The sequence below is a fragment of the Strongyloides ratti genome (assembly GCF_001040885.1).
Source record: "Strongyloides ratti genome assembly S_ratti_ED321, chromosome : 2".
NCBI classification, from domain to species: domain Eukaryota; kingdom Metazoa; phylum Nematoda; class Chromadorea; order Rhabditida; family Strongyloididae; genus Strongyloides; species Strongyloides ratti.
The window spans coordinates 12,395,063-12,410,959 of NC_037308.1; the positions used below are offsets into that span (position 1 = coordinate 12,395,063).

The 15,897-nt window shown below is 25.3% G+C and overlaps 6 protein-coding genes across 6 annotated transcripts; 2 read left to right on the forward strand and 4 right to left on the reverse strand.

Moving 5' to 3' along the window:
* Positions 1 to 817: 817 nt before the first annotated feature.
* Positions 818 to 2,693, reverse strand: SRAE_2000395300 (ShKT domain-containing protein; the record flags this gene model as incomplete). Its single annotated transcript, XM_024642765.1, has 3 exons — positions 818 to 1,962; positions 2,017 to 2,589; positions 2,642 to 2,693. 3 exons carry the CDS (start codon positions 2,691 to 2,693, stop codon positions 818 to 820), a joined length of 1,770 nt encoding a protein of 589 aa, XP_024508503.1.
* A 199-nt stretch (positions 2,694 to 2,892) lies between these two features.
* Positions 2,893 to 3,843, reverse strand: SRAE_2000395400 (Hypothetical protein; the record flags this gene model as incomplete). Its single annotated transcript, XM_024642766.1, has 1 exon — positions 2,893 to 3,843. The coding sequence occupies one exon, from the start codon at positions 3,841 to 3,843 to the stop codon at positions 2,893 to 2,895; it is 951 nt and encodes a 316-aa protein (XP_024508504.1).
* Positions 3,844 to 4,434: 591 nt separating this feature from the next.
* SRAE_2000395500 (Lysine--tRNA ligase) lies at positions 4,435 to 6,418 on the reverse strand (the record flags this gene model as incomplete). Its single annotated transcript, XM_024642767.1, has 2 exons — positions 4,435 to 6,133; positions 6,378 to 6,418. 2 exons carry the CDS (start codon positions 6,416 to 6,418, stop codon positions 4,435 to 4,437), a joined length of 1,740 nt encoding a protein of 579 aa, XP_024508505.1.
* A 3,270-nt stretch (positions 6,419 to 9,688) lies between these two features.
* Positions 9,689 to 10,084, forward strand: SRAE_2000395600 (Hypothetical protein; the record flags this gene model as incomplete). The annotated part of the gene is made up of 1 exon (XM_024642768.1): positions 9,689 to 10,084. The coding sequence occupies one exon, from the start codon at positions 9,689 to 9,691 to the stop codon at positions 10,082 to 10,084; it is 396 nt and encodes a 131-aa protein (XP_024508506.1).
* Positions 10,085 to 11,941: 1,857 nt separating this feature from the next.
* On the forward strand, positions 11,942 to 13,057 carry SRAE_2000395700 (U5 small nuclear ribonucleoprotein 40 kDa protein; the record flags this gene model as incomplete). The annotated part of the gene is made up of 2 exons (XM_024642769.1): positions 11,942 to 12,197; positions 12,243 to 13,057. The coding sequence occupies 2 exons, from the start codon at positions 11,942 to 11,944 to the stop codon at positions 13,055 to 13,057; spliced, it is 1,071 nt and encodes a 356-aa protein (XP_024508507.1).
* Positions 13,058 to 13,480: 423 nt separating this feature from the next.
* Positions 13,481 to 14,754, reverse strand: SRAE_2000395800 (Aspartate aminotransferase, cytoplasmic; the record flags this gene model as incomplete). Its single annotated transcript, XM_024642770.1, has 2 exons — positions 13,481 to 14,598; positions 14,646 to 14,754. The coding sequence occupies 2 exons, from the start codon at positions 14,752 to 14,754 to the stop codon at positions 13,481 to 13,483; spliced, it is 1,227 nt and encodes a 408-aa protein (XP_024508508.1).
* Positions 14,755 to 15,897: the final 1,143 nt, after the last annotated feature.

Sequence of the window (15,897 nt, forward strand, 5' to 3'; positions counted from 1 at the left end):
AAATTAAAAATCAAAAAATATATTAAAAAAAAATAAAATAATATTTATACTAAGAAATAAAATAGAAATAACTTTTTAAATATTAATGTTATAATGAATATTAAAATTAAAACTTTAATAAGATATCTTATTACTAAAAAAAAAATAAAAATATTTTAGTTTATACTTATTTAAAACATGTATTGCTGTATTTTATTGATATTAAAAAAATTTTACATCTTATAGTACTTTGATGTTTTGTATATAATTTATTTTAAAGTTGAATAATGATGGTTTCATATCAGTGTGTGATAGCAAAATAATTTTATTTCAAAAAACTATTTTGATTTTTTTTTCCCATGAGAAAGAAAATGGATAGAACTTAGTTTATACTATATAAATTTGATTAAAAAAAAATGATTAATGTAAATTAAATAAAATTTTTTTTTATTCACAATGCTAGATTTATAGATGTTTTAGTGTTATTCAGATAATTTTTTTATTTATATGAATATTTAATTAAAAAAAAAGTCAATACAATTATTTATATATTTTTTTTATTAAAAAAAAGCACATGAACTTATTTTATTTTAGTATTTTAATTTTTGTTACCATTAAAATTTTTAGAATTTAAATTTGAAAAAAAAAGAATAAATACAGACATACATTTCAATTACCGAAATATAGTTAGATTATTAATTTTGAATGTATTAAAGAAAAACACAATAAAAGAACATAATTTTACTCATTATAGTTTATACATTTTGAACATATATATTTAAAGCATCTAATAATAGAGCTTAAATTTGTGCATATAATTAAATTACTGATGATAGTGTTAACATAATCCACATGTTTCTTTACAATATTTGATTTTATGTTCTTGTGTATAAAATAATGAATTACAATAACCAAGAAATTTAGAAAATGAACATAATTTAAAACGATCATAACATGTTGTGGTTATTGGGATTGTACAAACACCACAAGTTAAGGGACAATTTGTCTTTATAATAGTACCTAATGTTGCATGATTACAAAGTGGTAAATATGATTCACATTCTACTGCAGAATCTAAACATTTATCTGGAACTGTTATTGGTGGTGTAAGTGTAATTTGTCTTGTAGATGATAATATTGAAGAAAGTATTTGACCAGGAGTAGTTGATGATAACATAATACCAGAAGTTGTAGATAATTGATGAATTGTTGAATTTAAACTATTTGTCGTTGAAACATTAGGTATACTTGTTATTGGTATAGAAGTTGTCATTCCTGTACTAGAAATACTTGGAAAAATTGTTGGTTCCATTGTTGATGTCATTCCTGTAGAAGTTATACTTGGAAGAGTTGTTGTCATTCCTGTACTAGAAATACTTGGGAAAATTGTTGTTCCCATTGATGTTGCCATTCCCGTACTAGAAATACTTGGAAGTGCTGTTGTTTCCATTGATGATGTCATTCCTGTACTAGAATTATTTGGAAGTAATGTTGTCATTTCTGTACTAAAAATACTTGGGAAAACAGTTGTTCCCATTGATGATGACATTTCTGTACTAGAAATACCTGGAAGTACTGTTGTTTCCATTGATGATGACATTCCTGTACTAGAAATACTTGGAACAATTGTTGTTTCCATTGATGATGTCATTCCTGTACTAGAAATACTCGGAACAATTGTTGTTCCCATTGATGATGTCATTCCTGTACTAGAAATACTTGGAACAATTGTTGTTCCCATTGAAGTCGTCATTTCTGTACTAGAAATATTTGAAAGTATAGTTGTAGCCATTGAAGACATAGATTCTGTTGTTGATAAAGTATTTCCAAGTGTAACTGTTGCATTTTCAACTATTTCTGTTGTAGTTGGAATAAGTTCAGTACTTGAAATATTCGAGTCTATAGTTGGTAATGGAATTAATGTTGTTGCAGTATTATTAGAAGATGGTTCTATAGTAGAAAAGATAGTTACATTTGTATTTCCTGGAAAAAGTATTGATGAATTAATTGGAGGAACAAGAGTTGGGATTCGCGTACCTGTAGTAGATGGTCCTGTTGTTGAAAGGGAATTAGGTATTGATGTGACAATTGATGTGGCTGTCATATTATCATTAAGTATATTGGCTGTAGTTGTAATGCTTATACTAGAATTAGGTTCAATCATCATAAGTGTTGTTGATTCCATAACAATACTTTCATTATTTAATGTTGTTCCCAAATTTGTTAAAGTTTCATTATCTAATTTTGAATTTTGTACAGTTGTTGTATTTAATATTGTAGGTTCTGTTACTGTTAAATTACTAACATTTAAAGAAGTATGTAATGATCCTTGAGTTGTTGTTTTATCAGAAAGTAATGAATCCGTCAAATTATTAAGAACATTTGAAATATCAGAAATATTTAATTTAGGATAATCAGTAAGTTTATTAGCCATTGTATCTGATGCATTAGAAAATAATGATGAAATTTCAGATGTTACATTATTTAGTAAACCATTTGCTTCTGAAGATAAAACATTTATTTCATTTTTAGTTAGTAAATTTGTATTAAATGGTAATACAGTTGTTGTTTGTTCTATATTTTCTATTTCCATATTATTAAAATTGTTTTCTAAAAAAATAAATTATTATTATTAATAAATGTATTATTTATATATTTATACCATTAGGTTCTGTGGAAGTTTCTTCTTTAGAACCTGTTACATGATTACCCATAGTCTCAAAATTATCAACTTCACTGTAGACATATTTAATTATTGTAAATAGTAAAAATAGTAAAAAAAAGTACTTTTTTAAAAAAATCATAATAAATTTAATAAAATAAATGGGAGACTAATAGTATAATGAGCAAAATACATATATATATTATAATATACTGGTAAATGATTACATCAATTTATAATTTTAATCCAGCCTACCACCTACTTTTATCTTGTAAAGATACATTATTAATCTCATTGTTTTGTTTATTCATCTTTTTGACATTGTAAATGGAATTTTTATCATTTGTATGGTAGATTTTATTATAAAATTGTTTTGTACTTTCTTCAAGTATAATCTCTGGCGGAGCATGAAATAACTGTTTTTGTCTATTTTTGTTGTTTTTCTGTTTCTTTGGTGTTTTAAATTTATCAATAATATCAATTAATTCAGAAGCAGCCACAACTTTATTGTTATTAAGTATTTTTTGTATACTTTGTATTTCATAACCATCATCTTTTTTCTTAGAAATACTTTTATCTATCTTTTTTAAATTATTTTTTTCTTTATTATGTGAATCTTCAGTACGGAAACGAATTTTAGCTAATAAATTTGGTCCTTTTAAAACTTGTTTTTTAATATTCAATTCATTATCTAGATTAGCTCTGATTAATAATGGTGGTATTTTATATCTTGCTATTAAATCATCATTTGAATTTAGATTTTTAAAAGCAGATTTCATTTTCAAGTCTTTTGTTATAGCCTTGATGTTTGAATCATTTTCTGCTTTTTCAACAAATTCATCACCATTAAATAAAGTTTGGTGTGAAAATGTTGAAGAATTTGAAAATGTATTTGAAGAATTATGACTTGAAAATTTCTTAACTATTGGAATGTTTTGTGAAAATTTTTTTAATATCTCTTCTACTTCTATATCTCTTTGAAAAAGTTTTTTAAGCAAAATATTTTTATCCTCATTTGTTAAACTTCCTAAAACTTTACCAACACTTAAAAAATTTTTTTGAAATATTTTGTTAAGCGTTAAATATGGAAGTGTATTATTTATAGAATTTGTTTCTAATGTTTCAATAATTTGTGTCACATCATCTAATTTTGATAGAGTAGGATAAATAAATATTGTAAATAAAATATAAAATATTATCATTATTAAGAAATATAAATAAATAAGTAAAAATTCTAAAAATAAAAATATTCCTCAAAATATGGTACTTATATTGTAAATTAAAATCAAGGTTGTACTTAATCTTTCTAATCTTCTTTTTATTTCATTTAATTCATTTTATTACATCTAAATTTATATAATCTTTCTAAATAAAGACATATTGAAAATTATCAATATTGTTAAATTTTAATATTTATTGATACATCAAGTCATTTGTTACTAATATACATGATATTATTTGTAAAATAATTATTTTTATCAATTATAATAAGATATGACAATTGTTTTTACATACATATTCTGTGAAAGTATCACTACTTTTCAATATAATGACAAAAATCCTAAATTACTCTATAATTATATAGTTAATCTTTTTGTTAATATAAAAATAATGTCAATGTCATTCATTAATCAACATTTAAATAGTCTTAAATTTAAAAAATTATTAAAGATACAAGAAAGTATTATTTTTTTTTATTATTTTATTCCATTTAAAAATAAGATACTATAAATAATACAGTTTACTATTTTAAATAAAACTTTTTAAAAATGTAACAATAATTATGAAACAAATTAGACCTTTGAAGATGTATCATCTTGTCCATCTTCTAATGGATTAATTTTAGTCTCCACAGGTCTCATAGCTGGGAAGAAAAGAATTTCTTTAATATTATTTGAATCTGTTAACAACATTGCTAATCTATCAATTCCCATACCCCAGCCTGCTGTTGGTGGAAGACCATATTCAAGTGCTGTACAAAAGTTTTCATCAATAAGTTGAGCTTCATCATCTCCGGCAGCTTTTTGTGCAGCTTGTTCCTCAAAACGTTTACGTTGTGTTATTGGATCATTCAATTCTGTGTAAGCATTAGCTACTTCTTTTGTAACTGCAAATAATTCAAATCTTTCTGTTAATCCTGGAATAGATCGATGCCATTTAGCAAGTGGTGACATGATTTGAGGATGTCCACAAATAAATGTTGGAGAAATACAAGTAGATTCAAGGAATTCACCAACAAGTTTATCTAAAAGTCTTGCAACAGTTCTTGGTTCTGGGCACTCAACTTTGTGTTTCTTACAAAGATCATCAAAGAAACTACGAGCTTCTGGTGTTCCAAAAGTATCTGCAGGTGGGAATTTAGTTTTAAGAATCTCTTCCAATCCCGTTATCATATCAATTCTTTTAAAAGGTGGAGTAAAATCTACTTCATAAATAGGTTCAGTTCCTGGTCCATTAGGTCTGTAGGTAATCTTATGAGTTCCATGAATGAAGTACACCATTTTAGAAAGTAAATCTTCAGTAATCTTCATAAGATCCTCATAATCAGCATATGCCATATAAAATTCACAAGTAGTAAATTCAGGATTATGAGTTTGATCAATACCTTCATTTCTGAAAAGACGACCTATTTCATATACACGATCAATTCCTCCAACAACAAGCATTTTAAGATATAATTCTGGTGCAACTCTTAAAAATAGATCTAAGTCTAATTCATTATGATGTGTAATAAATGGCTTGGCTGTAGCTCCACCAGCAATTTGACTCATCATTGGAGTTTCTACTTCCAAAAAACCAAGATTATCCAAATATTTTCTCAAAAATGTAACAATCTTTGATCTGACAACAAATTTATTTTTGACTTCTGGATTCATAATTAAATCAAGATATCTCATACGATATCTAGTCTCTTGATTTTTTAATCCAAAATGAGTATGAGGAAGAACATGAAGACACGGTGTCAATTGAACAAATTCTGTTGGAATAATAGAAAGCTCACCTGCCTTTGTCCTTGTTGGAAATCCTACAATACCAACAATGTCTCCTCTTTTGATTTTATCATGTAAATCAGTAAAAGTAACATCTCCAGTACAGTAACGAGCATTAGCCATAATCTGAATATGTGTTCCTTCTCCATGAAGATCATAAAAAATTAATTTACTTCCCGATTCACGTTTTGAAAAAATTCTTCCAGAAACACTAACTTTGACATCCTCCATTACCTGTTCATTTACTAATTTTGGTCCATACTCCTCAATAAATTGAGACAAAGAAATTGAAACATGGAATTTATGTGGGAATGGATTTTCACCAATAGCACGACGTTCTTCAATCATTTTTACTCTGAAATTAAAATATTCTTGTGGATCTGAAGGATCAGCCTCTTTTTTCTTAGCAACTGGTTTTTCAGCATTTTCAGCTAATTTTTTAGCTTCCTTTTCAGCTTTTTCTTTGGCTTTTTGTGCAGCTTTAAGTTGCCTTTTTAATTCACTAAAAAAAAAGATAAAATGAAAAAAATTCAAAAATTATATGTTTCAAAAAATTTTGATATCTTACTTTGCTTTACTATTATATCTACATGAGTTTTCATGCAACTTAGGTACTCGCTTTAAAAAATTAATATTTAAAAAATTAGTACAAATTTGCCTAACAGTTAAAAACTTATGAACTTTTATAATTTGCCCGGTAATAAACATTTTGATAAAAAATATTTTAAAATTTGGAACAAACTAACCTTTTACTAATTTTTTGATCTTGATTCTCAACGTCAGCCATTTTCAATGATTCTGGAAAGAAGAATGTACCTAAAAAAATTTAAAAAATAATTATACGAAAATTTTTTTATTGAAATATCAAAAAATAAATTAAAAAAAAGAAAAATTAAACTAATAATTATACGATATTTTAGAAGTCGTTATAAGACTATCACTCGTAAATACGAAATACCACAATTGCAAATAAAAAAGTATTTAACAATGTGTAGACCTGAATTCAATTTTTAATAATGAGTTAGTCATTCTGAAAGTAAAGTTATTTCTAGTAATAATATAAAAGGTTGAAGTGATTTGAAAACATATTATCTTTACTTAATTTAATATAGCGTACTTGAGAATAATAATATTGTTTTTCTCTAATAAATATGTATATAAAGTTTTAAAGCTTATACTAATAAATGTTCCCATATAAAACTAATCAAAATGGAAATAAAATTATCATTCGCTCTATCACTAATAACAAAAATCATTGATATATATATGAATATGCAAATATTTACTATAAAAATAACTAAAAAAACACATAAAATTTTTAAAAGGTTAACCAAAAACCTGTAACTTTTCTGTCTATTCTGAGGTTTAATAAATATTGAAAGTATTTTAAGGTAAACTAATTTTTTTAGATGAAGTTTCCTAGGAAATTCGAATGAAAAAAGTTCCATTTTTATTTGATAAGTTTCAGCAAAGATATTTGAAAGTTATAAAAATGAATATTTAGAAAAAATTTCCGCCTCTTCTTATATCTTGCTTCAAAGTAAAGATATAAACAAACGAACTTCCGGAATCACTTACTAATCAGTTTTCATTTAGGGTCTACGTTCAAACCATTTTTTTATCTCCAACAGTTAGTGAGATATAAAAATTGATGACAATGAAAAAAACCGCGCAAAAATACCAAACAATGTATCTCAAGAACAGTTGAAATTTAAAAAATGTTTTCAACGCAGACTATAGCTCAAATATCTTAAAAAGCCTAGCGCATCTAATCTCATGTTTCTAGGAGCTCATTTACTTGAGTTATGAGCATTGTACTTGAAACTTTTTTACGAAACATTTTACATCATATCTCGAGTTCAAGAAGAGATACGAAGATGAGGCTAAGTTCAATCAACTTCTCGCAAAAATCTGATCTAGAATAGTTTATTTAATTTTATTATTTCCAACTTCATCATGGAAGTAGGATTTTTTCAAAAAATATTCCCTGCTTTCGCCTCCAACTTTGACTCATCACAACTTCTCAAGTTTTCATTTTGATATAGCCTTGATTATATTTAAAATTCATCACTTTTCAAGGGCTATCAGATGAGTCTAATTTCATTGTAAAATTCCAAAAAAATGTTTTTTTTAGTACTCATGCCGGAAGTCAAGTTTGAGATACTTGGATCAATTTTGAATCTTGGTAAATTTTGGAGATATTTTTATAGAAACGCTTTTTTCTAGACCAAATTTTTATGGGGAATTCAATGAAACAAGTCCCATTGTAATCTGATAATTTTTAGGTGAGTTATTGAAATGTTGTGGACAATGAATATTTAGAAAAAATTTCCGCCTTTTGCTATAACTCGCTTCAAAATTAAGATATAAAGAAACAAATTTCTGGAATCAACTACTATTCAATTTTCATTTAGGGTCTACGTTCAAACCATTTTTATATCTCCAACAGTTATTGAGATATAAAAAATGATGACAAAGAATTGAGCGCGCAAAAATACCAGACAATGTTTCTCAAGAACGGTTGAAATTAAGAAAACATTTTCAACGTAGACTATAGCTCAAATGTCTTAAGAAGCATAGCGCATTTAGTCTCATGCTTCTAGGACTTTATTTACTTGAGTTATGAGTTTCATACTTGAAACTTTTTCAAGATACATTTTTCATCATATCTTGAGATCAAGAAGAGATACGAAGATGAGGCTAAGTTCAATCAACTTCTCGCAAAAATCTGATCTAGAATAGTTTATTTAATTTTATTATTTCCAACTTCATCATGGAAGTAGGATTTTTTCAAAAAATATTCCCTGCTTTCGCCTCCAACTTTGACTCATCACAACTCCTCAAGATTTGCTTCTGATATAGCCTTGATTATATTCAAAATTCATCATTTTTCAAGGGCTATCAGATGAGTCTAATTTCATTGTAAAATTCCAAAAAAAAGTTTTTTTTAGTACTCATGCTGAAGGTCAAGTTTGAGATATTTGGACCAATTATGAATCTTGGTAAAATTTAAAGATATTTTTATAAAAACACTTTTTTCTAAACCACCTTTTTCTGGAGAATCCAATGAAACTAGTTTTAGGGTAATCTGACAAGTTTCAGCTGAGATATAAAAAAGTCGTGAACAATGAATATTTAGAAAAAATTTCCGTCTTTTGCTATATCTTGCTTCAAAATTAAGATATAGGCAAACGAATTTCTGGAATCAACTACTAATCAGTTTTCATTTAGGGTCTACGTTCAAACTATTTTTTTATCTCCAACAGTTAGTGAGATATAAAAATTGATGACAATGAAAAAAACCGCGCAAAAATACCAAACGATGTATCTCAAGAACGGTTAAAATTTAGAAAATGTTTTTAACGTAGACTATGGTTCAAATGGCTTAAGAAGTCCAGCGCATCTAATTTCATGTTTCTAGGAGCTCATTTACTTGAGTTATAAGTTTCAGACTTGAAATTTTTTTGAAATACATTTTTCATCATATCTTGAGATTAAGAAGAGATACAAAGATGAGACTAAGTTCAATCAACTTCTCGCAAAAATCTGATCTAGAATAGTTATTTTAATTTTATTATTTCCAATTTTATCATGGAAGTCGGATTTTTTCAAAAAATATTCCCCGATCTCGCCTCCAACTTTGACTCATCACAACTCTTTAAGATTTGCTTCTGATATAGCCTTGATTATATTTAAAATTCATGATTTTTCAAGGGCTATCAGATGAATCTAATTTCATTCTCCAATTTTAAAAAAAGTTTTTTTTGCATTGTACAGAAAAAAAAATTTGTAAAATTTTAAGTTGAACAAAATTTTTTGTGCAGGTTATTTCAAAGTTTTAGACACAAAAAAAAATTTAACAGATAACGTTAAGAAGATAGAAAATTTACCATACATATATTTAAATTTGTCTCTTAAAACATGATTTTAATTTCCAGTCGTGCATACAATAATGATTTTTGTTTTTGTGTTTTATTATCAACATAAAATTTGCTTATTATCTATTTTTTTTTATACATATACATAATTGATAAAATCAAAAAATAATGATTTTAAAATGGTTTTAATGTTAATTGATATATTTATTTTGGCATCATTTCTTAATATCATATCATATTTTATTTTTCAATGTACACCAAATTGTAAAAAGTATTTTGATAATACGAGTAATCCATCATTTCAAACGAGTGGAAATTTTTTTGGAGCCAATAACAAAAAAGTTGCAAGTGAAATTACGGTTGTTAGACCCGCAACATCTCCATTGACAAAACCAAAAATTATTCAACCAAGTGAAACAAAAAGAACTAAAAAAGAAGAAGAGATTGCAAAAGGTAATAATTTTACTAAAAAAGATAATCATCCAACATTTGAAGATATAAATGATGATTGGGAACCTTCAATTGAAGATACGACAACAACAATTACAGTAAATGATTTGTTAACGCAATCATAGCAAAAAAAATTAAAATTATTTTTTTTTAATTTTTATTATTTCTAATCTATTGCCAAAACAATATATTTAATGTATTTAACATTTTCATTACACACAGACAATTTAATAAAAATATTAACCATGAAGATTCTTTTGAATAAGAATTTATACAGTTAATATAAAATAGTTATTTAAAAAATGTGACATATATTATTATTTTATTAATAAATTATAATAATTAAAATCTTATTTATATTATTACATAAGTTATTAATTCTTTTAATGTTGATACTCTGGATCTTTTTTTAAAGTCTTTCTCTGCCAATATGAATAAAGAAAAGACTTGGATTCATCATAATAATATAAAGTTGCTAAGTAGCAAAGACTTGAAATTCTATTTTTAAAAACATGTTCTTAATACAATTTTTTTAATGTTTAATTGTTGTTTTTTCATCATCATAGTCTTCATTGTTGCAGCTGATATGCTTTCCACAACGTTATATAAAAATACATAAGTATCAAACATACATTTCTACTGTCTTTACTTAAAATGAATACTTTATTTATTAAACATATTACCGTAGTATTGCATATTTGATATTTTATTAAATTTCAAAAGCATTGTCAAGCATATTAATTCCTCACATAAAATTTTTTCTTTGTAGTAAAATATCTTAAATTTTTTTTTAATGAAATGTGCCAAAAACAGTCTTTATTGTTTGAAGGATACTAATTTTGTTTTAATAAAATGAGGTAAGTTTGTATTTTGGTAAAAATATATTTATGTACATAATATACCTTCTATAGTTTTTTATGGTGCACTTCATGTCAAGAAATAATAGTTGATTTTGACCAATTTGACAAATTATTTTAATTTTTCAACAAACTCTAAGGGATGATTCAGAATTTTTAAAGAAATTTGTTTTAAACCATTTAGTATGTAACTTTTTTCACAGTTTTTAAAAAATATACAAGAATAGCATCCCTTATAGAAAAACAAGAATTGAATAATGAAGAAAGTAAAAAAAAGTAAAGATTTTGGAAAAAAAATTGTAGAAGAAAATAGAAATTTAATTCAAATCATTGATAGAAAATTATTATACATAATGATAAATTGTCTTGTCTAAATAAAATATGTTTGAATAAAAAAAAGAACTTTTTATTTGAATTATTAAAACAATGGTTTATCTGTCAATTATAATAATAAAATAACTATTATTTAATTTTAATTTTAATTAATAAAAAAAGTTTTCTATTTTTTTATAAATTAGACATTATAAATAAAAAAGTTAACACTTTTTTATCATTTTGAGTTTTTTTTGTTTATTTTTTAATGTATTTTCTACTTATTTTTAGGTATTAAATTTAAAGAAATAATTTCTTGTACGTTTCAAAACCATCTATGTGTAACTATTTGATTATAAGTCATAAGAATATCTTCCCATTTCTAATAGTAAATATAATTTGTAATTATGAAATTTATTTTTATTTGCAATAATAGATAACAAAACAATAATATATACTTAATTAATTAATTTTAAAACAACATTGTTCTTGTTCAGAAAGTGCCATTCTTTAATCTTTAATACTTTTTATTATCAACTCCTCCTTTTTTTCATAATATTTCACTGTTAATATAGCACTTAAAATTGTAATATTTTGTTTTTTTTTAAAGAATGTTTCAAATCTTTAAAATTAATTTCTTATGTTTTTATAAATAATGATAAAAGTATTATAAAATTACTAAAAATACATATTACTTATAAAAACTTATATGTTGTATAAAAAATTATGTGTGTTCTCTTAAAACGATTTATGTACTCAGTTGGTATAAAGTAACTTTGTTTAAAAAAGTGTTTTAATCACTACAGTTGTAGAATGGCTCAAGTTTCTATGATTCCACGTACATTAAAACGACCTCTGGAAGATTCTAGTGAGATCCAATTATTTAACAAACGACCATGTCAAGAAGTGTCTATTATTCCTGCTAAAAATGGTGAACATGAAGTAAAAAGAACTAGTAATCTTATGGCACCAAATATGCTTCTTCTTGGACATGAAGCTGAAATATTTACTGCTCGTTTTGCTCCTACAGGTGACCGCTTAGCTACAGCTGGTTTTGATAGAGCAATTCGTAAGTTTTATAAATAATATATTTTTTATATGTATAAATATTCAGTTCTTTGGGATGTCTATGGAGAATGCAAAAATATATCTACATTTAGAGGTCATAAACATTCTGTTATGGATATAAAATTTTCTACAGATACATCTTGTTTAGCAAGTGCATCGGCTGATAAAACTGTTCGTGTATGGGATATGGATACTGGGAAATGTTATAGAAACTTTGTTTCACATACAGATATAGTAAATTCTGTATCACTTTCAAGGCGTGGAAATCAATTGATAGCTTCTGGTGGTGATGATGGAAGGATGCTGATTCATGATTTTAGACAAAAACTTCCTTGTAAAGATTTTCTCAATCATGGAAAATTTCAATTTACTGCTGTTGCTTTTAATGATTCAGCAGAACAAGTTTTTTGTGCAGGAATTGATAATGATATTCATTGTTGGGATCTTCGTAAAGAAAAAGTGTTATACTCTCTTCATGGTCATAATGACACAATTACAGATATTATGCTAAGTCCTGATGGAAATTATCTTTTGTCTAATGGTATGGATATTTGTGGAACAATTTGGGATGTTAAACCATATTGTAAAGATAATCGAGCAGTTTCTTTTTATGTAGGGCATCAACATAATTTTGAAAAAAATCTTCTTAAATGTGCTTGGAGTCCAGATGGTCGAAGGATATCCCTTGGATCATCAGATGGATTTCATTATATTTGGAATGTTCAAAGTAATAGAGTTGTTTATAGACTTCCAGGACATCAAGGATCTGTAAATGCAGTAGATTTCCATCCATTTGAACCAATAATTCTTTCAGCTGGAAGTGATAAACAAATTTTCCTTGGAGAAATTTCTCCTGATTAATATTTAGTTAACATTATATTTTGATTAATTGTATATTATTGTATTATAAAAAGAGTAACATTGATTGTAATGAATATATTACTACTAAGGAAACTGGAAATTTTTTGTACAAAATATTACTGTTGATTTAGAATTAAAAAGAATTAACGTTATCCTGTCTATTATTTTTTTTAATATTATTTATAATATTTAAAAAACAAACTTTAAAGAATTATTAGATATATTTACAATAATTATATAAGTTTGTATTTACTTTAATAATTTGTTTTTTAATAATTTTATTACATAACAATCCGAACATTTTTCAATGTACATTAACTGTATGCTTTAGAAATAAAAAATCTTATAGTTAAAAAATTTTTTTACAAGGTACTTTTAATCATAATAAATCTAATCTTAAAGTAAATTTTAAAAGTAAAAGAATTATAATTTGTTTGAAATATTTCTAACAGTCTCATTTATAGCTTTAGCAACATATTCTACATTCTTAGTATTCAATCCACAAATATTTATTCTTCCATCGCTTAAAAGAAAAACGTGGTGTTTTTCAACAAGATGTTTGACTTGTGCTGAATTCAATCCAGTATAAGAGAACATTCCTATTTGTTGGGTAATGTGATCCCATTTTCCAGGAGTTTCTAGTGCTTCTAAATGTGTGCGAAGAGCGGAACGCATTTCTTTAATACGACCAGACATCTCTTTGATTGATTCAAACCATTTAGATTTTAAATCTGGATTTGTTAGAACCATATGAACAATTCTAGCACCATGAGCTGGTGGATTTGACCAATTTGCACGAATGATAAGTGAAATTTGTGATTTCATGCCAGTGATAACTTTAGGATCAGTGACAACAACTGTCAAATTACCAATTCTTTCATTGTACAAACCAAAGTTTTTAGCAAATGATTGAGAAATTACCATCTCGAGACCTTGATCAACAAAATATCTTATAGCCCAAGCATCAGCATCTGGGTCACCGGAAGCAAAGCCTTGGTAGGCAATATCAAAGAATGGGAAAAGATTTTTTCTCTTGACAACTTCTGCAATCTTAACCCATTGATCGTGTGTTGGATCCATTCCTGTTGGATTATGAGCGCATCCATGTAAAACAATAACTGAATTTTTTGGAGCATTTTCTAAATCTTTTAACATGTTATCAATGTCAACCTTTCTGTTCTCAGAATCCCAGTAATGATATTTATGAATATTTTTAAAGTTAGCTTTTTTAAAAACAGCATTATGATTTCCCCATGTTGGATTAGAGACATAAACAGTATCAAGGCCAATCAAATCATGAAGTGTTTCTGCTCCAATACGAAGAGAACCAGTTCCAGAGAGACATTGAACTCCAAAATAGCGTCCTTCCTTAATTGCTATAGAATCTGATCCAAGAACAAGTTCAGCAGCAGCATTAGAAAATCCTTCATGTCCAAGAACTGGAAGATACTCATGATTTAATGATTCATCAGCTGTAATTCTTTTTTCTGCTTCACGAACAACTGGTAATACCAAAGGTTTACCTTCTTCAGTACGATAAGCTATAAAATAATTATAATTATATATTAAAAAAAAATAAATATCAAACCTCCAATTGTTAAATTAACTTTGTTTGGATCAGTATCATCTTGGCATTTTTTATTCATAAAAAATACTTCAATTGGAGGGGCTACTGAGACATCATTAAAAAGAGACATCGTAATATTATAATTGCTAGAAGTGAAATTACTTTTAATATTTATTTAATTTTTTTTTTTGCAAATAAAAAAATAACAAATTGATTTTTATGACAAAACGCGATTTTAAATAACCCCATTATATTATAACATATTATGCTTAGACGAGCTTCCACAGAGAAGTTTTACAAACATCGATAAATATATATCATGATAATCAGGAAAGAGAAATTCATATAATCTTTTGTTATCAAAAATTAGTCTATGATAAAAATTAAATATAATTTAATGATTAAATAAAAGTTTTAAATACTAATTTTGACAATTAAAATAATCTAATTTTCGGACAAAAATATAATATAAAATTAAATGACTTTAAATATATATTTTTTTATAATATATTTCTAAACAAATTAAATATAATTAATCTAAATATAAATTACCAAAGATTGAAAATTTGATTGAAGATTAAATCTAGAAAAAAAAAATTTTAATTTCATTATATTTAGTTAGAAAATCATAAAATAAAATTAAAGTTTTTTTTATTGATTATAAAATAATAGTTAGAAAATTGAAATATTCAGATAAGTTTTATATATGATATACAAATCTATCATTCCTATTTTTATTTATTAACTGTCAATTTTTAGATATAGAATATTACATATAAAAAAAATGTAAGATAGATACATTCATTGTAACTTTAACATTAAAATTGAAGCTAATATTTTACCTCAATATGTACATTTACTTTTAAACAAAAGTCTATATAGTAGTTATTATTTCTTACTAAATGTATAAAATGAATATTGTGAAATAATAAAAATCATTTGATACTTTTTCAACAAAATTTTTTAATCTCTTTATATAACTGTCATTATTTTTAAGCTCATAAAAGTTATAAAAAATTTTTTACTTTACATTTTTTTTTATCAAATTTTTACAATTATCAGATAAACTTTTTGCAAACTCACAAATTATTTCAATTCTTTTGTTGATTATACTTATGCTCAAAAATTTATTAATCTTATTATAAAAATTAACATGTCAAAAAATTATTTAATTTTAATGTTAAAATAAATTAACATTCGTAAAATTGTTAGATGAACATATCAATAAACTTTTTACCACCAAACAATATTGTTTCATTCAATGTCAAAGAAT